At 40.7% G+C, this 25,137-nt stretch overlaps 1 protein-coding gene across 3 annotated transcripts in view; it reads left to right on the top strand.

The window, feature by feature from the left end:
* The window catches only part of SSFA2 (sperm specific antigen 2), a 57,174-nt gene extending 33,054 nt beyond the window's left edge, over positions 1-24,120 (top strand). For all 3 annotated transcript variants that reach the window (XM_019554150.1, XM_019554149.1, XM_019554151.1), the window contains 8 exons: positions 1,075-2,307; positions 5,408-5,488; positions 5,887-6,014; positions 8,346-8,496; positions 10,132-10,197; positions 11,184-11,597; positions 22,087-22,211; positions 22,861-24,120. In XM_019554150.1, coding sequence (XP_019409695.1) covers positions 1,075-2,307; positions 5,408-5,488; positions 5,887-6,014; positions 8,346-8,496; positions 10,132-10,197; positions 11,184-11,597; positions 22,087-22,191 — 2,178 coding nt within the window. In that variant the 3' untranslated portion in view covers positions 22,192-22,211; positions 22,861-24,120. The remainder of the gene's footprint in view (positions 1-1,074; positions 2,308-5,407; positions 5,489-5,886; positions 6,015-8,345; positions 8,497-10,131; positions 10,198-11,183; positions 11,598-22,086; positions 22,212-22,860) is intronic.
* Positions 24,121-25,137: the final 1,017 nt, after the last annotated feature.

Raw genomic sequence — 25,137 nt, 5'->3', positions numbered from 1 at the left:
TCTTTATGATACATTTTCCTAGTGCCTTTCCCAGTTTCTCTTTTTAAGTGGACCAGCCAGTGGGGTTCTTCGTAGGAACCATTCCACATTCTAATAAATCTCAGTCTCAGAGTAGCTCTGAAAGCTACCATTATTTGTTTGAATTATCATATTCATTTCGGTACCCTATTAAATATTAGAAGCTACTGTCATATCCAGGTATTATCCAGGTACATAAGAAAACACATGATTTGCCACAATGTAGTTTTAAAACAAGACTCAAAAGTGGGAATGGTGAACAGTGGAAGGGGAGAGGGAAAGATGCTGATTGTTACAGCAATGTATTAAAGTAGTTACATAGGTTCTGCATTGTATAACATAATTGTATGCTGTATGTGCAGCTGTAAAATACAAGTTTAGCCTAAATTTTCCTATAACTCCTACTTGCACTAAATAATTCCTCTCACTCCATGATGAATGCCCCCTTTCTTTCTTTTTTTCTTAGATATTTCAAAGACAATTATCATCTGTATGTATCGGATTGAATACAAAATCCGATTCAAGTGTTATCTAGTTTTTCCAACCTGCTTACTTTTTGTTCATCCCTAACCTAAAATATCTATATCTACTTTAGTCTTTAAGACAGTCCCTGAAGTCCCACAATCACGTTGCTGTTCCACTTTCTGGTCTGCCTCCATTTTTCTTTTCTTTTTGCCAGTAACAGGTCAAGGAGTGAAAGTACTGTTAGAACTGTATAGAAATGCTCCTTGCTAACTTGTTCTGTAACATGCTACAATTGTATTTTAAAGCCATGTTTCAATGAGCTTTTGGTGCTGTATCTCCACGCATGATCCCATTTAATTTACTCTCCACTAGAGCATCTGACTTTCTACTATTTACATAGCTTATACTCAGGTTTCTCACTTATCTCATGTACCTGTAATCTCAGGTGCTTTTCTCCCAGAAATATGGACTTTTCTTGCTGTTTGTCTTAATAAAAGTTAAGGTAAAAATAAGGCTTTCATTAAGGTAAAAATAACTATTTGTTTTCATCCTTTCACTGATTCTCTCTTATCTCCAATTTGTTTACTGCAGGTTCATGACTCTTTGCAGGCTATGGGAAGTAGTGCTGACAGTTGTGACAGTGAGACAACAGTAACATCGCACAGTGAGGAGCTTAGGACACCAGTAGCCAAAGAACTGCACAATTTCAATGAGTTAGAGGAGGAGGAGGAGGAGGAAGAGGAGGATGAAAAGCTTCTCCCTGAAATGGAGGGACAAAAGTTGGAGGTACCTTCTGAAAACAGAACAAAAGGTGATGAAGCAAACCTTGAACGTGAAACTAATCAGAACCAAAGAAGAGAGAGAAATGTGTCTTGTACATCAGATTCTGCTCAAAGAGGTCTCAGTATAGAAAGTGAAGAGATTTCTACTGAACAAAAGGAATATGAGGTTCTAGAAGAAGATAGTGATGAGAGTGATCTGGAAAAAAGCAGTGAACATGAATTTCCACAGTACAAAACTCACCATATTCTTAAATCAATGGCATCTGTTGAAAGCACCAGTTCATCCCCTTCTTCTATGGATAGGGTTCATGTTGCTTTGCAAAGAGCCCAGATGAAGATCAGCAGCACATCTGGTTCCAGAGTTGGGCGCACCCTGCTCAAGTCAAAAGACCTGCTCTTGAAGCAAAGGCACTGGGTTGCTGAATCAGGTTATCCTCTTAGGCGATCCCAGTCTCTTCCAGCTGCATTACTGAATCCAGTGAAAGTAGTTTCCTCAGTAAATGTCCGGCTGTCTCCAGGAAAAGAGACTTTGTGCAGCCCTCCTTCCTTCACCTATAAGTACACACCTGAGGAGGAAGAGGAGGACCTGATGACTGAGGACAAGCAGTTGGTGAACAAAATGAAAGACAATCCACCTCCATGTAAATCCACATTTCATGTTGCCCCTTCATCCATGAAAATGGAAACTACCCAAAGTGGGCTGACCAGGTTGGTGGATGAATCTAGTCACAGTAGACTACAGAGTTGCCCATTGCACATACCTGCACACATGTCTCAGTCAACATGTTCTCTCCACTCTCTTCATTCTGATTGGCAAGACAGGCCTCTATGTGAACATATGAGAACACTCAGCACACACAGTGTCCCAAGTATCTCGGGATCTTCTTGCAGTGCATTAGCTTCTCCTTTTGGTTGCCCTTATTCTCCAAGGCATGCTGGATACTGTCCTCGGCCACATGCCATTAATCCACCCTCTACTGTTGAAATGCAGCTACGCCGAGTCTTGCATGATATCAGAAACTCTCTCCAGAATCTCTCTCAGGTAAGAGGAAACCAGATTCAGAGCTGTGGGGGAACAAAGAGATTTTTGTTGCAGCCAATGTGAAATGTTAATCCATTCTTAAATGTGCCCATAATGTTACTTGTGTTGTTGAGTAAAGTGTGTTTTTAGGATAAGATAAACAAAAAATATGACATTTTATGCACGTTAATTTGTTGTTAATCATGAGCTTCGATATAGAAAGTAGCATTATGTTATCTTTCCACCCACCCTTTGATTTTTGCCTTTACCAGCTTACCTCAAGAAACTTGACCCTGTGCTGATTGCACTTTCTAGATGTTCTTGGGGAGGGAAGTCTGAAAACTGTGCTTGTTCATCTTCAATTTGCTCAGCTTATTGTTATTGATTTCTGAAGCTGCCTGTCCTTACCTTCATGGATCTCTGTAACTCCCTTCTTGCCTTCAGTTTAACCATCTTTTTATTTAGTTATTTTTGTTCCCTACTCCTCAGCTCTGTTAACAATACCAGCTTCAGTGACTCCATTAGTCCATGTCCCTTCCACACACATCTCTACACTTTTTTTCATGCTGCCCTTGTGTCTGCACTGTTACCTTCATTAGCTGACCCTGAAAACCCATTATTTTCTTAGTCTTTTCGCCTGTGGAGACCTTCTGCCAGAACACACCGCATAGAAGATGCCCAGCAACCTCCATGCTGTGCCCAGAATCACTGCTGTGGCCACACCTTTCCCACTTGTTTCTGTTCCTCGTGTGCCAACTCCTGGAGCAGAAGCAATGTAGTTGCCTCAAAGCTGAGCTGAGCATGTGTTGAGCATGTGTCAGCGAGCTTGCCTCAGACCAAACCTACAAGCAGTGAGGGGTTTGTGTTCATGAACACTTTAAGGTGACTACATTGCCTCCTTCTCAGAAGTTGGCACATGGTGAGTGGGAGCATACAAGTAGAGTGTTTTTCAAGGTGGCATTTGGGGCATAGCACGGTGGAAGTGTATGTGTGGCCTGAGACAGTGACCTTGTTAACATTTTAAAACCCACTCTTTATTAAGTCTTGTGTTTTATCTCTTGCTCTTTAGTAACCTGATCTTATCTAAATCCTTCCTCTGCCACCATCTCTGTCTTGCCATCCTTTTAAATGGGTAATTTCATATTGTTGAATTTAAGCCCCAGTCACGCAAGCTGCTTTCAAGTAGGCACAGGGTCCTGTATGTGCACATACAGAGCAGTTGCAAGATCAGCTTGTTGGAAACCTAGCTCCCTAATGTGAAGTGTGTGGGAGGACCCTTATGTCTATGTGAAACCCTAGTGATTTTACTAAGTTTACCCAGGGACAGGCATCTACCTCCATATGTCATGTTGCAGGACTTGGATAGGGATGCTGATTTGTCTGTTCATAGGAGATGACTAGGATTTATATGGGTACTAGTAGAAATAATGAAGTTAGTGATCCTTTCCTGGTATCCCATTCCTTGAATTGTTGCTTGTCAAACTTTACAGATCAGTTCTGCAAATACTTTTGGGTATTTGGGCATGTCTACATAGCACAATGTGGTGCTGTGTAGTACAGAGGTATCTCAGCTAGATATGAATGAGCTGGGTTGGATTCCAGGTGCAGGTTAGCTACATTGGTGTGGGGCTCTACCCAGGATCTCAGACTGTTCAGTTAGTTCGGTATTTCTAATCCCACTGAAGCGGGCAGGGTAAAAATCCTTTGAAGTCCAGAGGACTGTTCAGAATTGTAGCCATTTTGCCTAGGAGTGAATGTTAACAAAACTAACTTTTCTACATTGAGGAAGTTTAGGGATACTGCTCATTGGAATTCCACTGTAATATAGACAACGATCTGATGGTGTATAATAAACTAACTATATGAACTTAACTTGCTGAAGAGACAGCTTTTGCAGCCTGTATGATACTGGTGTGAATACAAGTCATCTGATAGAAATGAGTACTAATCAGAATTTAGTTATAAAGTATCTTAGTGTAAACAGGGCAGCTATCCTGCAGCAAGCATAACTCGGCTAAGCCTGTTTTTTCACTTATTAGCCATTCTTAGATGTTTCTATGAAGGGCTTCTCTTTGTCCTATATGCTTTTACCTGCCATTTTTATTCTTCAGTTGACATTATTCTTTGTTATATCATGGTCACTTGTTCTAGAAACAACCAATGTGTTCCAAACACAAGATTGGTGTGTTTAGAGGAGTAATGCAAATGAGCAGAAGGGGAAAAATGAGAGAAAAAATAACTTTAAAATTATTGTACTTAAACTAAGTTCCTCTTGAAATGAAATGTATTCAGAGTTTCCATGACGTGTCATTGGTTCCTTGAACTCTTTTGAAATTACATGAACAAACCATGTTTTACTTATGTTTTAAAGGAATAAAATTTTCTCCCATCTCTGCAATTTGTAGCTGTGACATGTGGGAATACATAATACTTCCTGTATATAGTGCTTTGTCCCTTGATGCAGCATACAAAAAGAAATTCCTCAAGAATCTTGTTTTCTGTCTATTAGAGCAAGATCTGATGCAGGCATTATAAAGAGGGAAATTTGAACAAAGATCAATTTCATCATGATACAGAAACTGTACCAGTTTTGGTCTTTTAAAATGAGGGTGCAAAGCAGATTTACAGGTTGCTGTTGCTTGTATTTTAATATTACATTAGTAGGGCAACCGAAACTGCTACGTTTTCAAAGACATTATGCAAGTGGGTGAATCGAAACACCCTTTCGTCACGTATCCTGTATCGCAACAACTTCTAAATGTTGTGGGGGGTTTTTTGGTTTGTTTTGTTTTGTACTTATGTCTCAACTTCTGATTCAATGCTTTTATATTACAGAACCTTGACTGTGCAACAAAGCATGTTTTAGTTATAGGTTGGCATTATTCTATTGTGCTGAGGTCCCTCTTCACACCAGAAGAGCCCCTTGTTCCGGTAGCAGAATACATTTTGTCAGAAAGGAAGCATTTGCCTGTTGCTGCAAGGTTTAGTTTACTTCTCAGTGCAGCTTCCCTTCTGCATTAGGGTTTTGAGCTGCTGCTTGTCACTGTGGCATATTGAGAGGGCTGATTTATTAACATGGTCCTACTGGCATTTTCATTTCAAATACTTTCCCTTTTCCTAGTACCCTGCAATGAGAGGTCACGATCTTGCTGCTGCCACCTCTTACAGTACTCAGAGATCATCTATTCTACCTCTTTATGAAGTAAGTATTATTTATACTTATATGTATTTATAAACACCAAGTAACAATTTAGTAATGCCCTAAATGTGCTGTTTACCCTATAAACAGGCCCTGTTCTGAAGAGCCAACTTCAAAAAAAAAAAAAAAAAAAAAAAGATGAATAGTTTCCCATCAGCAATGGGCAGTATCTTCATGTGAATTTTTGCAGGATAACACCCTGAATATTAATCACAAATCTCTTAATGATTCTTTACTGGTTGCTGCCTTGAGTCCCAATTTCTGTTCCCTTCATGCTGCCATTGGGATGTGACTTTGTGAAAGTCAGTGAGGCCCTGCAAGTGCCTGTGTAGGAGCACTTCTGCTGTAGGGTCTACCCATTTACCTGTGCATTTAACACTTTCTTGTCCATATCTCTTTAGAATACTTTCCAGGAACTACAGGTAGTGAGACGCAGTCTGAACTTGTTTAGAACTCAAATGATGGATTTGGAATTGACTATGTTACGTCAGCAAACAACAGTATATCAGCACATGACTGAAGAAGAAAGGTAAAATTATTGTGACTGTTGATGTTTAGAGAAAGAGAATACTGTATTAGGTAAATACAAGACAAGGTTCTACCTTCCCTAATCAGTGGTGGGGAGGGGGAAGCTCTTTGTCTTACAAGAAAATGTTATTAAATCCATTGTCTGTCATTAAACTGTTGCCAAAAGCTGCATGTGCTCAGTAATGAAAACCACCTATGAAGTTGAGAAAACACAGCCAATACTCAGCATGACTATAAAACACATAGTACATATTGGGCAAACAAACTGATGGGACCGTGTGTGTGTGTCCCTTAAAAAGCAAAAAACAAAACAAAAAAACAGGCAGGTGTTTCTTCTGCAGGGAACTGGCCCTGGGCCTGGACCTCCAAGTTGACACCAGGAGGGCCAGATTCAGCCTTGACATCCCCTTTTCTTGGGTGCCAAAAAGGCCGAGTTGGTGCCAAAAAGGCCAAGTTGCTGATGGGAACCTACCACAAGAATAGGTTAGTGCAGCCCATCTGGATAAGATGTATTGTAGTGTGAAATGTGCTCAGTCTCCTTCAGAGCTGACTCTCTTTTTAAAGTCATGGTGAACCACTGTTTTGAATTTAGACTTCCTCTTCACAACCACAGCTGAGTAGTGGTACACATTTTCTAGTGATTCCTATTTCTTCACCAGTCTTAAATGTCTAGTAAACACCACCAAGTGGGCCCTAAACTGTGCACCCAGAATCCCTCTATCACCCTTTTCTCAGCCTGTTGCATATAACTGGTGTGGCCCCACCCTTCATGAGGCAGAACCAGACCAGGTTTCCCGGCACCTCACCTGCATATATATTTTTTAAGAATCCCAGGGCTCGCAAGCAGAACACACAGTTCCTGTCATAAGTGGAGGGACTAATTACCACATGGGTCCTTTGTGGGAGGTATCTGAAGTGCACACAAATACAAGAAGCACTGGGCAATAGTCACCATGGTTTTAAATACTGTTGACTCTGCTGAGGCCTGGACCAATGAACTATATGGACAGATGATGTGTATAGTTTCTATTATATATAAGTAGGTACAAAAGTGCTGCTTAAGAGTGTGTTTATGGAATACCTGTGCTAAAACTTGCAGCAGTTTCAAAAAAGGTAAAATCCATCCATTCTAGATGAAATAAATTACTACAAGCATGTTTATTTCAGTCATTGTTTTCAGATTTGCCTCTTACTTCCATGTGTGCAGGGAGACGAGGGTATGACAGTAAGGAAGGGGCTGCAAAAAAAAGGGGGGCAAGGGCAAAGGGGCCACTTGACCTCCCCCCTCCCCCAGATTTATTTCCCTGCTGTAACAGTGGATGGGGGACAAATTCAAGGCAAACCTCCAATAATTAGATTCTGTTCCTGGAAAACTTAAAACCTATTGATACATTTTCCATGTATAAAATCTAATTATTGGGGGATCATCTTATATTCAGGGCCATCTTATATTTGGGTAAATATGGTACTTCCTTATTTGCTGCTGTGAAAATTATAAAGTGATGCTCCTTCTTCCACTCAAGTCAAAGGCAAAACACCCATTGACCTCAGTGCGAGTAAGCCGAGGTCTGAACTCTTATCAAACTATCTACTGTCTTCCCACCCCAGTTCGGTGATACTTTTCTCCTTATGGCTTTATGCTCATCCATCTTTTCCTCCAGCAAAACTTTTGCCATGAACGTTTTTATAGTTGTGGGTTTTAACAATTTTTTTTTTTTATCAGAGGCCACTTGCAAATTTCTTCTTCTCTTACATTAAATATTTCTATCACAGATCTCTTTCTGTTATTTATAAATTTATATAAAAAATTGAAAGCATTCAGATGCTGCTTCAACCCACAGCTGCCACTAATAGTTTAAAACACTCAGTAATCTGCCTGTATTGTTGTTGCCACCAGTGCTGTGAAGAATCATGCAGAAGAAAAGCACTTAGATTGTTTATTGCCATTGATTTTGTTATTGCTGATTGAACAAAAACAACATGAATAACATAACAATAAATATAGATGTGTCTAAACTCCAAATGCTTGAATATATTGAATGTAATTGGAAACTCATTGGAAGATTTTCCTTGTTTGGCACTGGATGTTAGTTTTCCCATTGAAGTGATAGGTTTTTCTCTCAAAACAGAACTCCATTTTTCTGAAGTGATGAGAATCCTTTGTTCCCTTTTCCTTCACTACTGCTCAGGATGCAGGAGGTTTCCTGTGAAAGAGAAGCAAGCAGAACCTTCCGTGCCAACTGCATCTAACTCGCAGTGCTTCAGAGGACGTGATGGACTATGCCTCTTTGCTAACGGAATGTTGTTTCTTTTGTAATTCACTTGCCTTTAGATATGAAGCTGATCAACTCCAGAGTTTAAGAAAATCTGTCCGCATGGAGCTGCAGGAGCTAGAAACACAGTTAGAGGAGCGTCTGCTTGCTCTGGAGGAACAGCTTAGAACTTTACACATGTCTTCGCCTTACCGATCTCAGCCACTCATGGTGTGTGTTGTTTTGGAAGTTACTATATTTATGATATCTCTTAGCAGCATATTTCTTGAATTACATGCTAAAGTAAACCTAATGTATCTGTTATGTAGATGCCAACTTTGAAATTAAGACTCCAATTAAAGATCTTCCAAACATTCTTATTGATGTGTTTGGACTCTGATCTGTAGAATTTGGGTGACAAGTCTTCTGTAGATCAGGAGTGACATTTTGTTGTTTTCATTGGTTGTTCAACTACATGCGATTCCAGGATTTTTCTCAGGATTTTAGCTCGGAGATGTCAGAGCTCTATACCTCTTCCAGTATTTTCTTCCTTTTTTAAAATCATTTTATTCCCCCCCAAGGAGTCTACCAAGATTCCAAAACAATGACTATGAATTATCACTGCAAGCCCAGGCTATAATGTTATTCTGTCTGGAGTTCCTCTGCTCTTTTTACTAGTCAAAGGAGGTAGCTGTAGAGGGAACCCAAGGTGTTTCTGTCTGAAAGAGCTAGATTGTGCTGCCTCCACAGTGCTTACCCATCCCATGTGCAAATGATTGGACTTCTTTCTGTCTTTGCTGTTGCCATCCTTTAAGTTTCTTTCACTTTGTGTCTGTGATGCTTCTTTTATTGCTTCTCTTCTTGCACCATACTGTAAATTGTGTGGGCCTGAGATAAAAAAAAAAAAAAAAAATAAGGAAATTGTGGAAGTTCAAGGAAGCATAAAAAGGTATGTATTTGTAGGGTAGAACAGAGGTACCAACCCCCTGCCTGCAGGCCAGATCTAGTTCCTCACACCATGTCATCCATTCAGTGGGGCTCCCTACATTACCATGGGAAGCCCTGTGTGCCATAGCCCGATGCACTAGGTCTGGCCCATGGGGTCGAATCCCGGTGTGCAGAGTGGCATGGGGTCCAATCTTGGAGCATGGGGCCAAAACATTGAACCTGGCTAGTGTAGACGAAAGATTGCTCATGATATTCTGTTTTTCCAGAATATCACATGCAGCAGCAGCAGCATACTGTTTGTAATGCCACAAACAGGTGTTACATTTCTAGCAGGAGAATTGCTGATCTCTTGGTAGAAATTACAAGTATAACAAGTGTTCATTCAATTTCTTCAAGGAGGAATCATACCGCTCTGGGAGAATGGTCTCCAGGGTGTGACCCTGGAAGATCCCCATAGCAAGAGAAACTAATAATTTAGTGTCTGCTGCAGGTCGATCTCAAGACAAGTAAAGTAGCACAGATTAGAATCTCCTAATTATTGTCAGTTTTTGCTCTATGCTGGTCAGTGATCTTGCAGAAGCTTGTGTCCAAGCACAGCAGAGACACCTGCCAAATCATCCTTTTCTGGATTGCCAGGGAAAAAAAATTGAACAGCAAGAACAAGAAAATACGGAATTACTGTGATCCCAAGCCAGACTAAAAATACTTGGAGCTTTATAAATATCTTTTTATTTTTAAATCCATTCATAGAAAGGAGCCAGCTTTTAAAATGACTAAAATAAACTTCTCTGGCCAGTTTTGTTTACTTTCTGACTTCTATGGCTTTACTTCTTCAGGAAGTTGCTACACACTATATTATGCATTAACATTTGATAGTTTTAAAGAACCCCTGTGCACTAACTCCACTTAATATTTCAGGGTATGTATGGCAGCAGGAGCACTGATAATCTTTCATGCCCTTCTCCACTGAATGTAATTGAACCAGTAAGTAATTTTATTTAAACACTATTAAAAATAGGATAATCAAAGGCTTTCTTAATGGAAACTGGTCAGATTTCGTATTTGTTAGAGGCTGGATCCTACAAGCAGCTGCTTATATGCTATTGAAAACAGTAGCACTGCTCACAGGAACAAAGGTTGCATGCACAAGTGTTTTCAGTCTCTCTCCCGTGATTTAGGAGAGATGTGTGGAGGTAAAGTCTTGTTTAGGAGCAGCTATTAGCATGTGATGAGTTTGCTGTGGTAGTTCTCTCTTTCTATTTTGGTTAGTTCTTTTTGGTGAATATTAACCCAGGAGCCTTGGATAAACACCTTTTTTGTTTAATTTAGATGAAAGCCAACAGAAATATTATAGAGTGGCTAAAAAGAGTAGTTCAGAGGTTGCAAAAGCTTAGGTATCCCTATTTACCAAGCAAGGTGGAACAAATCAAGACTTATAATTTTTCAACAGCTTTGACTAGGTACAGCTGGTGGCTAGAGACATGGCAGTCATTTCTGTTTTAATGTGATTTAAAACCTTTTCTTTATGCTTTTTTGCTGAAGTCACTAAGGGAAAGCGTGATTATAAAATATTTATAGAAATACAGTAAATACAATATGTATGCTATGCGTAATTGTGAAGATTAATACCATATGTTTGATTTTTTTTTTTTTTAAATTAGTAGGTATAAAGTGTGTGTGTGTGTATCTGTATACCTGTATTCATGTATATATGCACACACGTACAAATATATCTTTATAAACTAATATGAGCGTGTGTGTGTGTGATGGAATGAGTGACTAGGTAACTAATAAGAAATGTTGCTTTTGTAGATGCAGGCTTTATTTGGTTCTGAAGAACAGTGTAATTGCCTGTGCTTATGAAGGCCTCAGACAAATCACTAGTGACCTCTGATTTTTAATGTTTGTCTATAGCAATTATAGAAAATACTAGGAGAAAAAAACCCAACCTTTTCTTCCTGAATCTCTAGGTCTCTGAACTTATTCGAGAACAGACGTTTTTGAAGTCAGAATTGGGATTAGGACTGGGAGATCTTGGATTGGAAACTCTTCCAGCAGAAGGATCAGAATCAGTATTCTCTCATGGAAACTCGGATTCTTCTTCCGTTTGCTCCAGCCATACAGGCAGGAAAGCTGGTGGAAACTTATCTGAAATAACTGGAAAGTCCAAGATGCAAAGCAAGAGGGTATACCGAGCATCTGTTGCCTTAACACCAACCCCACCAACAAGACCAGGTAGCATGCAGCAAGCTGAATGCCCTGAGGAATATGCAGATTCCAGATCAGAGGCAGAACAAAAACTTGAAAAAGTTTCTCTTGCACCTTCAGTTGATGAAATTCACAGAAGCGTGGAGAATGAGGAGCTACAGCAGGTTATACGGGAGGTAAGGAAAAATGTGGTGTCCACTTGGGTTAGGCTTTATTGAAACATTGGTCGGTTGAAGTTTTTAGTTGTACTGCATGCAACTCTGACTACTCTCCTCTTCTCCTAGTTTAACCTTAAAAAAGAAAAAAGAGCCTGAGATCAGAGTTCTGAGCAACAGGCTGTTCTCACCACAGGGCGTAGCCAGAATTGTATATTACATTTGCATTACCTCCTACCTAGATAAAAACAGTTGCTGCATTAATGAGTAGTTGGTTAACATTATGGGCATGGGTAAGGAGGTATTTGCTCTTTACTAAAATCACAATAGAGTCTGTTTCTCTTTAAAGTGTATCTTGCTTTAAAAGCTAGTTTAGTTTCATCTACCTGTAGAAGGGTTATAGTAATCCCAGAGGTACTGCTTCTCTGCCAGCTTTTTTCACCCTTTATTGGCAAATAACCAATAAAATCCAGAGCATAAAGCACCTCTTCACTTCCCTCTACCCAGTCTAGCAATATAAATGGGGTTGAAGTCCAATCCCAGGCTTCCTCGCCCCCCCCTTTTCTGCATTGGTCAAATGGGGAATATTTATTGCCCGTCATCGTGGCTTTGTTGTAAAGGATATTTAGCTAATAGCTGCGCAGTGCTTGGAAGTTGTAAAGGGATATTAACGTTGCCAAGGAGTGTCCTGCTCTTCCTCAGTCTTTCATGAAGCAGAGGTTTTCTTCATGCTCTGGAAGAAAACCTAAGCAATAAAAATGAAATTAAAAAAAGAAGTTATCAAACACTAAGAATATTTCCGGGCTGTTAAATGTAAAAGGCTTGGAATATGCATTCATGTTAAATAGAAGAACGATGGTAGTGAAAATGATACATGTTCCTTAGTGCACAGTCTGTAGAATGAGAAGTGGTGGTTGGAATTCACTTTGTTTAGCTTTAGGCAGGAACTGCATAAATAGCCAAGGATAAAACTGCAAGTTCCAGCAACCAATGTTAAAGGTGAAGGAGCTGCTATTATTAAGACTGGATGCATTTAACTTGGCGCACAGATTTTTCGGTGAGGTCAAACAAAATCAGCTTGCATTACACTTAACTGATGCTGAACTGTGCTTGATGCCATGAGTAACCTCTACTGAAGTCACTGGCACTCTTTGTGGAGTATGGTGTTATCAAGTGTGGGTAAGAGTATCCCAGTCTGGTTGTCAGTGAGGCACACCTAGAATGATTACATCAACATTACTGTAATTCATTTTAAGAATCTGACACTTTCTAGCAGTTACTGATTGTACAGTGGGATCTGGTATGCCACATTTTACTCCTCTGCTTAAGATAGGCAGAAACTATACACAGTAAAAGAAATCTTGTATTCTCTTATTCTCAGATTAATTTCTTCCTGATCCTTTTTAGATAGCACTTTTCTACATGTACCAGTTACTGAGGCCAGTAGATAATTTGCACAGAACAGGTTTCTTCTGCAACTTGCTTGTCCTTCTGCATTGATCCTTCAGTGATGCCACACTGTTACATTTGTGGCATCTCCATTTTTTAAGCCACAGAATGTAATGTCAGATGTGGGATTATGATTTCACTACAGGATGTTGCCAAAAGAGAAGCTGAGAGAGGAAGGAGAAAGGTATCATTCAAACAGTGTGTAACAGTAGCAGAGAAAATAAAGAAAACATTGCTGTTGTAGTGGATGTTCTTTCCAAGTTTATCCCAGTGTGAAAGTCCCTCATTAACCTTATTAGTTGATATCAGATACAGGAGGTGTGCATTTTGCAGAGAGAAATGAGGCATTTGGCTGTGTTTCTGAGTACTCTGTACAGCTAAATAGTTCTGTACTGAATTGCATTTAATTCAGAACCTGGGATTTAAATATGCTTCATTGATAGTTGATCTGGATTTACTCTGCAGATGATGTCTGAAGGCTGCCATTCAGTATAATCTTATTGGCATCCAACTGAGGAGAGAGTAGGCCCTGAATAGTAGTTGCTTTGTAAGTCAGCATTAAGGTAGACTGGCATCGAGATGTATGTATAGATGTTTTTGCAGTGTCTGACCTTATTACTGGATAAATGTATGCAAATCTTTATATTTTAATAGACTGAAATCTACAACAAATCAAAAACTGTCTCCCTTGTATAACTACATTACTAGTAATGACATTGTTAGGATTGTTTTGTTGTAGGAAAGAAATGCATTCATGTGCATTCTTGATGTATGCCTTCACAAATGTAAAATCCACTGTTTGTTCAGTAATTCCTCCCCTTTTGTATAGGCATGTGGTTGCCTAATGGAGGCAAAAAAGAGTAGGCAGTGTTTCAGAACATGCTTGGGTGGATTGTAATGTATGAGTTTTTATCTGTATCTATGTACTGCTTAAAAAAACAGAAAAAAACAAAATCTGCTAACTTGCAGAATCAATGAATTCATTCCCACAGAAGAGTATGCAAAAATGTTAAATGTCAAGATACTGAACACTGGCCATCTTGTTTTGTTTGAAAATACAATCTGAACTCCATTGAACTATCACATACAATACTTTATTTTTGACTCTGTCACAGCATTGCAAGGAATGTAGCATATCCTTTATTTGATTTAACAGAAACAGTAGTTTTTTAAAAAGTTGTACATAAGGAGACAATGATTGTTTACGCGAGCATGAAGCTGGTTAGAAGAACGGTTTCTTCCGATTTTTCTTTGAGCATCCTGTTTAAATGAATGAAATGCAAGTGCATTTCATGGGGTCAGAGGAATGACTAATTATCTTTGATATGTATCTTTTTGTGTGTGTTCCTGTAACATTATGGAAGGTTTTGTTGTACTTCTGTCCCAGAAGACTGAAGAAAACCATATCCATCACTACAGTTGAACCTAGACTGCTAACTGATCTAACATGGAGATTAAATGATTCAGCCCAACAGGATTTTCTTCCAGGTTAGCATTAAAGGGCAGTAGGAGCAAGCCTCCATGTTCTACATGTTCTTTGGCTTTTTGGAGGACTTTAGTGCCCAAGCTGTCTATCTGGCACTTCCTTACCATGAAGAAATGTATTGTTAGCTGTATGGTATGATTGCAGCAGGGTAGGTGGTAGACGTTTGGGATGTTGGTTAATGATATTTATAAATAATATTGCTGTTAAAACAAGACTGGCACAATGCTTAGAGAATTATTATATTCCATCCATTGAGCAAATGTAATTCTGGGTTTTAAACCTAAGGGTGAAGTAGGCTTCAACTTCCTTTTTATTCATTTCTTGTTTGTTGACTGGCAGAGCACTGTGGCCTATACAGAATAGGAGGGGTGTATACCTTGCCTTGAGAAGTTCATAATCAGAAAGACAAATATTTGGCAATTATCATGAGACATGAAAAGTGGCTGAATCGCCACTGGAACTATACATCTTGCGTGCATTCAGGAATTACCATGATCAGTTGTAAGAATCTGATAGAGGGCTGAGCCTGGAAAAAAAGAGAAGAGAGGAGTAGAAGGTGCGAAGGAGAAATACTGAGATGGAGTAAACAATGGACAAAGGTGGCGTTCTTCAAAGCCTTAGAGATGAGGACCCAGGACTGAATCCCAGAAGGGGGTAAAGTAGAATTCACAGCCCTTATTCATGTGCCTGGACAGAGGGCTATCTCTTTGATCATGCCCCATCTTGTCCGTGTACCTTACTAGGGACTAACTGCAGGGAGGTACCTTGGTCCATTGGGATTCACAAGTTAGATTCCTTTCCTGAAGTTAGACAGCAGAGCCCCATCTCAGACACTGAGCAGAATGTCAGTCTTGTGGTGCTTGCACCCCTGTTGTACAATATTCTGCCTCTCTCGCCTCCCAGGAGAAAGTCCTGACTCCTACACTATAGGACATTCTGGGGACAGGGCACTCCCCATGCTTCCTGTAGAATTTGTTCCACTTGATATCAAGTAAAGGTTTACTGAGCCAGAGAGAGCATATGAGAGTGTGATGCTCTAGCCCAGGGCTGTCTTCTTTCTGAGTTGCTAGGAACTGTGCAGGCCTTATGTCATACAGGGTGCAGATCCCCTGGGCCATATACTACATGGGCCTCCCTCTGTCACATTCCTACAACTGACCGAGGTAATTCCTGAATGGATGCAAGATGCATTGTTCCCATGGTGACTCAGTGATTTTTTCATCTCATGATAATTGCCAAATCTTTGTCTTTCTGATTATCAACCTCTCATGGCAAGGTACACACCCCTCCTATTCTGTATGAATACAGGATCTGAGAGATCCCAGCTGCAGCAGTAGCAGGAGCATTGTGGGGTGTAGTGCCCATGCATGAGCCTGCAAGCTTCAAGTTAACTGTGTAGGCCAGATGTGGCTCATGCATAGCCCTGCACTAGCCTATTTAGGGCATACACTGTGGATGGGGGAGGCCGAGGTCTGTGCATGCTTCAAGGGCCACTTGCATACCTCTAACATAAGAGTCACCGCCTAAGTTCTTTAGTGCCTCTGCCCATGTTTGTACTTACTGCCTTTCTGCCAAGGCCAAGATTATTGCTGAGAAACAAGTCCTGTCTATTCAGTCTCTGTGTGTACCCAATCTGGGAAGTTAGGCAAAGTGGCTTAGAGGGGTGCAGTGGCTTAGAGGGAGTGTCCATGCTTAGTGGTGTGTACACACTAATACCTTTTTTAAGCTATGTATATATATCTCAAGTGTAGCCATGCTTCTGTGGCTTAGTTCTCCAACTTCCAAAGTGCCCCTAGTGTTTCCCTTCCTTACAAGATGCATACATTTTTTATTGTGAGGCACTGTGATACTAAGAGAAATCGAAATAAGTTGTGTGATGAGAGGGAATGAAGACAAGGAGAGAAACAGGGGAATTGGGTACTGAGAGAAAGGGAGCATGTCCTAGGGTCAGTGACTGGAACAAATGTAGAGGAACAGGATGAACATCTCCTTTGTGTTAGGCAAGTCAGATACCTACCTGAGTAATAAACACAAAATACTTCTGAGAAATGTTTGTGTTTATTTTTATATGCTTTAAGGACACACTCAGGAATAGTGCAGGAAACTGCTGACATTCAGGAAAGCAGGGTGATTTTCAGTTTTAGAATGCTGTTGTGGTAGCGATAATGCTGTGTATCATATAATGCCTTCCAGCTGAGGAATCTCAAAATATTTTATAAGCATTAACAAACTTAACCCTGGGGTGGGGGAGACATGCTGTAATCCCAATGGGGAAGCCAAGACACAGGTTTAGCTAAAGTGGTTTGCCAAGGTCATGTAAATGGTCTGTGGCGGACCTGAGAATAGGACACAAGTCTCCTAACTCCCAGTTTGTTCCTTACCAACGGACCATCAGTCTTCTTTGGTCATTAGCTAAGCTAATTTGGGAAGGCTTTATCAGATTATTTTGGAAAGCAGAATTTATTTTCATCTACCCTGTTAGAGAGTGGGCACAGCTTATATATTTTGATTTCATTGACATTAGGGCTGGAAGGGACCTTGGAAGATCATCAAGTCCAGCCCCCTGCCCAGGGGCAGGAAGTCAGCTGGGGTCAAAGGATCCCAGCAAGATAAACATCCAAATGTCTCTTAAGAGTCCAGAGTAGGTGCTTGCACCACCTCTGGTAGCAGTATGTTCCAGGTCTTGGGAGCTCGGACAGTAAAGAAGGTTTTCCTTATGCCCAGCCTGAAACGGTCTTGGAGGAGTTATAACTCTTTGACCTTGTCATCCCTTGGGGCGCTGTAGTGAACAGATGTTCCTCAGATTCTGATGTATACCTCTTATAGACTTATAGGCAGCCACCAGGTCTCCCCTGCACCTGCGCTTTTCCAGGCTGAAGAGCCCCATTGCTCTCAGCCTCTCATCATAAGGCCTGTTATCCTGCCCACTGATCATGTGCCTTGCTCTCCTCTAGACTCTCAAGCTTCTCCACATCCTTTTTAATTGGTGGAGCCCAGAATTGGATGCAGTACTCCAGCTGTGGCCTCACCAAGGCTGAGTACAGGGGGAAAATGACATCCTGGGATTTGGTAGAGAAGCATCTATGGATGCAAGCCAGAGTTTTGCTCACTTTACCAGCTGCAACATCACACTGGTGGCTCGTATTCGTCTTGTGGTCAATCATGACCTCCAAGTTCCTTTCAGCTGTGGTGCTAACAAGCATAGCTCTGACCAGTCTATAAGCATGCTGCGGGTTTTTCTTCCCAAGGTGGAGTACCTTGCATTTTTCAGTGTTGAATGCCATCAGGTTTTCATCCATCCATTTTATGAGCCTGTCAAGGTCAGCCTGGATCACCACCCTGTCCTTGGGTGAGGATGCTTTACCCCAAAGTTTGGTGTCAGTGGCGAACTTGGCCAGTCCATGTTTGACACCAATGTCCACATCATTAGTGAAGATGTTAAAGAGTATAGGCCCAAGGACGGAACCTTGGGGGACCCCCCTGGTCACGGCGCACCACAGTGATTGACTTCTGTTGACTACTACTCTCTGGGTCCAGCCTCGGAGCCAATTCCCCAGCCAGCGGACTGTGACGTACCCAAGGCTGCAGTTGGCCAGTTTTTCTGAGATGGTCATGGGATACCAGATCAAAAGTTTTTTAAACATCAAGATATATGACATCAATCTCTTCTCCCTTGTCCTAGTGATAGGTCATAGAAGGAGATGAGATTAGTCAGGCTATTCCTCAGGATGTTGTCATCAGCCATTTTGTCAAGAATGGTCTCTTTGATAATTTTTTCCAAGATCTTCTCCGGGATAGAGGTCGGGCTGATGGGCTTGTAGTTCTCTGGGTCTACTTTCCTCCCTTTCTTGAAGATAGGCACCACATTGGCCTTCTTCCAATCTTCAGGCACTTCACCTGGGTGCCAGGAATTCTCAAAGATCCATGCTAGTGGCTGAGCTATGATGCTTGCCAGCTCGTAAAGTACCCTGCGGTGTAAACTGTCTGGGCTGGCTGACTTAAACGTGTCCAGCCTTTCAAGGTGTTCCTTCACATGGTCAACATTGATGAAGGGTAACAATTCTCTCTTGCCCTGGCCTTCCCACACCGTATTGAGCAGGGCTGTCCCTTGGGGCTGATCAAAAACCAATGCAAAATACCCATTAAGCAGATGGCTTTTTCCTGGGCATCAGTTGTCCCATATAGTTTAGCAGGGGTCCAATGTTACCCTTGCTTTTCCTCTGGCTCCCCCACATATCTAAAAAAGGACTTTTTATTATCCTTGATACATGTAGCCAGTTGGAGTTCCATCACAGCCTTGGCTTTCCTGGTTCACTCCCTACAGGTCTGGACCAGTGCAGATCCTTTGAGGTGGCTCTAGTCTTCCATCCTTTATAGGTCTTCCTTGTTAGACTCAGGATGTCCACTAGTTCCCTGCAGAGCCAAGAGGGCTGCTGTGCCCTTTTGCTGCCTTTCCCCCGAGATGGGATAGACATTGCTTGTGCTTCCAAGATCACTCCCTTGAGGAGCAACCACTCATCCTGAACTCCCCTCCCCTTTTGGGTCATGGTCACTTAGGGCCTCACTGACAAGCCTCCTGAGCTTGTCAAAGTCAGCTTTCCTGAAGTCAAGGACTTCTGTATTGCTGACTGACTTGCCAGCTTCATGGCGGATGGTGAAGGTGATCAGCTCATGGTCGCTGTCTCTCAGCTTCCCTTTGATCGTTAGGTCACTGATTAAGTCATCCCCCATTGCCAGTACCTGGTCGAGCAGTGCTTTGCCTCTTGTCGGTCCATAGACTTCTTGAGTCAGAGCTCATCCATGCACGTGAGGAAGCTGTGTGACCATTCGGATTTGGCCGAGTGCTCTTCCCACGAGATGTCTGGGTAGTTGAAGTCTCCCATGACAGTCATGCACTGGGAGCATACGGCCTCAGCCAATTCCCTGGTGAACTCCTGGTCAAGCTCTTGATCCTGGGTAGGAGGTCTGTAGTAGACCTCCCACCATTGTGTCGCCTGTGCCATATCCACTCTGGGTGCCAATATCAGCTTGCAGGGATGTGTAGCTTTTTTTGACATAGATAGCTACACCCCTGTGCCTTTTGTCCACACAATCTCTCCTGTACAAGGTATAGCTGTCTATACCCATGGCCCGGTCATAGGTGGAGTCCCACCAGGTCTCTGTTTTCCCTATGAAATCATAGTCATTCTTATTTAGCAGGAGGACCAGTTCCTCCTGTTTGTTCCCCAAGGTCCTGGCATTGGTGTACAGGCCCTTGTCTTCCCTACACATCATTCTGGGGCTGGGGAAGGGGTGGGTTCCCTTGAGTGCCTTAGCCTGCTGGTTTTACAAAAGTTGCCCAGTGGACTTGCAGTGGCGGTACTCCCTCCCCCCCAGTCCCCCAGCAGGTTTAGTTTAAAGCCTGGTTGAGCAGGTCAGCCAGTCTGGCTGAGACGAGCCTCCTCCCCAGCACAGTGAGGCGGAGGCAGTCTCTTCCCAGCAGACCACCTCTCTCACCTAAGAGCGGACTGTGATTTGTGGAAGCTGAAGCCTTCACAATGACACCACCGCAGTCTTTGGTTGAGTACCTCGATCCTCCTCTCCCTCCTCAGCCCATAGTCCAAAATCAGGAGGATTTGGAATGGACTTGGAGACCTAGCTTGTGGAATGAGAGTGCATTATGATAGAAGAATGGTGCCAGTGCACAGGAACTGTCATGTGACCAAGGAAACCTAGAATCCCTCCAGCACCAGCCAGCATCTTATTGTGCCATCCCTAGCGAGTTTAACAGAATGCATATGATTACCTGAAGAGGGGGAGAGAGAGAGAGTTAAACCAGAAAGATAGTTATTAAACGAGCAGCTGTCCCAAGTTTGCTTTTTGGTGTTTAGTCCCAGCATTACAAGAAGCTTAACCGTGACCTTTATTATTCTGTAGTTTGATTAACTAAAATAGTAGAAATGGTACGCATGTGTATGTGTCTGAGGTTTTATGGTTGTCAGTGAAGGTCCTAATGATCCAGGAGCAGTATTTTTTCTCTCTCTCCAGTTAACGACACCCAGAGGTCAGCAAACTATCCCACTGAAAGATATTCGGAAACATTTTAGGTCCTGCATCTCTGCTTGACATGGCATAGTAATAAAGTTATGAACTTCTGCCACTAATGGCTCATGGCTTTAATTATTTCCCAGCATGAACAAGAGATAAATAACTGTTGGTAGACTTGCTGCATCCCTTTGACATGGCCATTTAAACTTCCTGACACACCAGGGGAGGATTTTCCTGTTGGAGGTGTGTGAATAATTGTGAGACACTAACACTGGGCTTTACATGGCGAAAGAGCCAGAAATACATTTGCTCTTGAGATGTATGTTTCAACAAATATTACACCCATTTTACTGATCAGGAAAAGACTGTGGAAAGACGCACCCAAGGATCAGAATTAATTACCGGCAAAGCCACAGTTAGAATTCTCTATCTTCCTAGCATCCAGCCTCACATTTATAAAGTTTACATCCACTGCTTAGAAAAGAATACTTATTCAATTCCAGTATAATAACTTATTGTTTACGACACAAAGCAATTTTGCCTCTAAAAATAACCCTTTTTAACCTGAATGAGATGGGTAATGTTACTGACCATGAAATGATTTTAGAATAGTTTTCAAAACGTAGTTTTGATTTTGCTCTCCCCATCCTGGTGCCCCACGTCTGTCAAGTTAACACTAGGTAAGCCAGAAGTGATTTGGCTCTAGAGATCTCCCATTCTGGCCAATAGATCAATGCATTTTTCTGTCACTCCACCTTTTTCTCATTCTAATGCACTGCTTCAGTGCCACCTTTTCTGCTCATTGCTTTCTTCTTCTTTTCTTTATCCTTTAGCCTAGAGTAATCTATTTTCCCCTCTGCTTTTTCCCATTTGTAATTAGGTGCTTGCTGAAATTAAATCACCTTTTTAATTTTTATAGTGATCTGAATTAACAGATTCTTTGCTTGACATAAATAGTATTCCCATGGTAAACTGAAAAGATCCAGCGATTGATATATTTTGCTATAAAAAACTGTTTTGCATACTACAAAGTTGGCTTCTTTAATTATATTGGGGTCTGGTCTGAAGTTCTGCATGCATTCAAGTGAATTTTTAATAAATTTGGGAAATAATTAGGTGACACACCCCGCTTCCAAAGCATCTTGGTCCATTGTGGGGTAATTTCAGTGTATATTAGATGGGATATTTTTCTTACCATCGTTGTTGGTTTGGATGTTGTTAGTTTTTAATCTAAAATTACGAAGTGTAAAAACAAGCAGGTATTAAGTGGGTTAGCAAGATGAAATGACACTGCAACATCATGATTGCCAAAGTCCTTTATATTTAGGTGGTTTTATTTTGCAAAAGATGCTTTTCTCTTCCATCTGTACAGTGTTTTCCCGCTTGTTTTTAACATTATTGTTCATGTGGCTTTGGAGTTGTGCATTTTCATAGGATAGGTTGCTGCTATCAAATGTGTCTGTGATGCTAGTTGGTTTTGTCTCTCTTCCCCCAGATCAGAAATGTGCATAACTTAATAACCTCAAAACTCTGTTTCATCCGTTTTAGATCAAAGAATCTATTGTCGGTGAAATTAGGCGGGAAATAGTAAGTGGACTGTTAGCAGCTGTATCGGCCCCAAGCAGATCTGCCAATACAAAGCAAGATACGTAGCCATAAAATGGATACTACAGGTAATTCTTCTGCATTTTGCTGGAATGGTTAAATGCCCTCTTGAAGCTTAATGAAGTGGAAAGAAGATTTTTTGTGATGGAAAATGTTTTCTTCCTTTTTTAAATGTTAGGTCAGTTTTAATGACTTCCACATTTTAAAATATAAACGCTTTTAATATAGTCACAAAGGAGTAGTCTTATACTGCTCTTTATCTCAGACATAAATTACATTAGTTGAGGTTTCATTAAAATAAATGGAAGATATGGATCTAAATCTTCTCTCTAGCTTCAAAAAAGTCAACTATTTTAAAACTGGTGAAGCATCTGATGGAGTGAGATTTTGTTTACAAAAGCTTATGCTCTGTTCATCTCTTGATTTAGTCTGTAAGGTTCATATTTACCCTGCCTTCTTCCTGACTTCAGACTAACACAGCAAAACCTCTCAGCTTTGCCTGTTATATAATGCTTTTACTTCAGTATGCTCTGTAGACTCTTGTGTGCTATCTGTACTAGGTAGCTTGACTTTTACAAGTACTAAGGTTATGAAAATGTGCATAATATTTAGTTTTTTAATGCTTTCAAGGGATGCTACAGTGTGTAGCACTTCTTCAAGAAACTTGTACCATTTTTAAATGATGTTCAATGTCTTTGCTTTTCCTTTCTCTCAAAGGTTGGCATGCAACCCAAAAAAGCTGGGGATTTCTGCTCTGGATGATGTGTGCTGGTGAAGGTGTCAAGCTATTTACTTGGGCTTCAGGAGACACTAAAGCTGCTGAGTTGGGCTACTGTATACAATGCTTACGTCTATGATGCATACTTTATTACCTTTTCTTGATCCCGTATATAATGACTTAAGGCACTTTGCTTAGCGTGTTACTTTCCATCAACCATCAAGAAAAACTATTTCTGTTTGAAAGACCTAATATTTATTTGTATGTCCCTGTTGTAAATGTGTGTAGTTTTATTTCATTGTGTTAGAGGTGTGTCATGAAACTTGAAGAATTCCAGACCTAACCAGTTTATAAATAACATACGTCTTCTGCCTAGCTTTTTTTATATGTGTATATATAAAAAAAAAACCCAAAACACTGACCTCTGTGAGGTATTTACTGTGCAATAACTGATTCACTTTTGAGAGCTTGAAACAACCGATAATTGTTTCCACTGCTGTTACTTAGTACCACTTCAAAAGAAGAAAAACTCCTGTTGTAAAAATTGCAGTTAATTCTTGGGAATGTTGCTATTAGCAGAGTGGTAGAATGATATGAGGTTACTTAAAACTACTAAAAGTACTTACACTGAAAGCCTTATCTTTGTGCAGTGGACAACTTTAACTTTAATTTTATTTTGCTTCCCTACAACTCTATTCCCATCTTTCACCCTCTTTGGAAATGTGCCTTACTTTAAACACTGTCCATGTCTGTGTAGCCTGCTTCTCTGTTATATCAAGAGAAGTCCTCTCTTCTGTTTTGTATTAAGCAAAATTATAATAAAAATATTTCTATCATTAAAGTAATGGGAATATGCGACTCTCAGTAGATGGATTATGACATTAGCTATTTTATGGAGGAAATTAAAATAAAGTAGCTTTCCCCTTTTCCTTCCATCACTGATTATTGTAGCTCAGCCCAGTGAAAATGTATTTGTTCCAGTGGATAAAATCGGAAGCAAATGGGGTTCTTATGTGGTCAATCGGCATGTAATGCATGTGTAGCATCTGACTAGTCTTTGGATTCCCTCTTATGCCTTTGTCATTTCCAGCTATTAAAAATGTTTATATTGTTTCAATCTTAATCAATGAATAGTTAAGATATAACAATATTATATGAAAAGCTTTATCTGAAAGATTTATAAATGTGTTAGGAAGACACACACAAGGGCTGATTTCTAAGAAAAGGTGTATATTAATCCAATAAAATATTTATTTTGCCTACGCTCTTTGTCAGTGTGTTTTTTGTATTTGTTCATTTTCTATTAAACACCCTCCCCACACACACACACACACACACACACACACACACTGATGCACTGGAATGAATTGTTAATGTAGTCTGAACCAGCGGCATGGCATAACCACAGATTTGAAATATTGAATGTTGAATTTGCCATAAATGTGAGAGAGATGTGATTATAAATTTGAGGAAATGGTGCCATTTGGGACCAAATAGTCATAAGAAGTGACGTATGCTGAGTGAACTCCCATTGTTCTGAGTGAAATCTGTTTTATCCTAAGCCGTTTTCAAAATCTGGCTGTTCTTCTGGATGTGGATCTATGGCCCTAGATGTTTACAAGTTGAAATATAAATGGGTATGTATAAATGCTGCTGGAGTGCTTGTAAGAATATAAATTATAGCAGGTCTCTGCTGTCTTTCCTATGTGAGGAAATGTTTTAATTATACTTCAAAATTCCACCCCAAAGAATGTCTGGATAAAGCTATGAGCTGCAAAGTTAAATGTAAAAGTACAAGAAAAGAAATGTAGACATTAGAGGAGCAGTAGCTCTTCTTTTTCCTCTTTCCTGCCCACAACCCTATCCATATCTCAGGGGTAGACCCAATTTAAGTTAAAATTCTCTGCTTGCATGTACATGATATGTGCATATGCACACACTCCATCAAACAGGTTTTCCACCCCTCTATATTGTCCCGATACGGCTCAAATAAATATATCCCCTAAAGGTCAAACATGAGTAAATGCAGGCTAGGATAGAAGATAATACTGGAGAGGAAAGGGGTCCTAAAACAGGACATTCTGCTGGCAACCTTCTTTCTTGGCAGTGTCACTACCCCAAATGATCTCTGCTGTGGCAGTAAGTTGGAGAGAGAAAGAGCTGATCTCCTGGGTGGATAAGAAAAACCTAGCCTATTTAGGACTATGTAGGTCAGAGCCCATGAGAATATTAGATCTTGCTAATGCTACTTAATATTTGCTGAGAAGCAGAGATAG

Source organism: Crocodylus porosus, unplaced genomic scaffold (genome assembly GCF_001723895.1).
Source record: "Crocodylus porosus isolate Cpor-Errol unplaced genomic scaffold, CroPor_comp1, whole genome shotgun sequence".
Taxonomy (NCBI): Eukaryota; Metazoa; Chordata; order Crocodylia; family Crocodylidae; genus Crocodylus; species Crocodylus porosus.
Note: the sequence above shows the minus strand (reverse complement) of the source record. Positions and strands in the feature narration are given on the sequence as shown.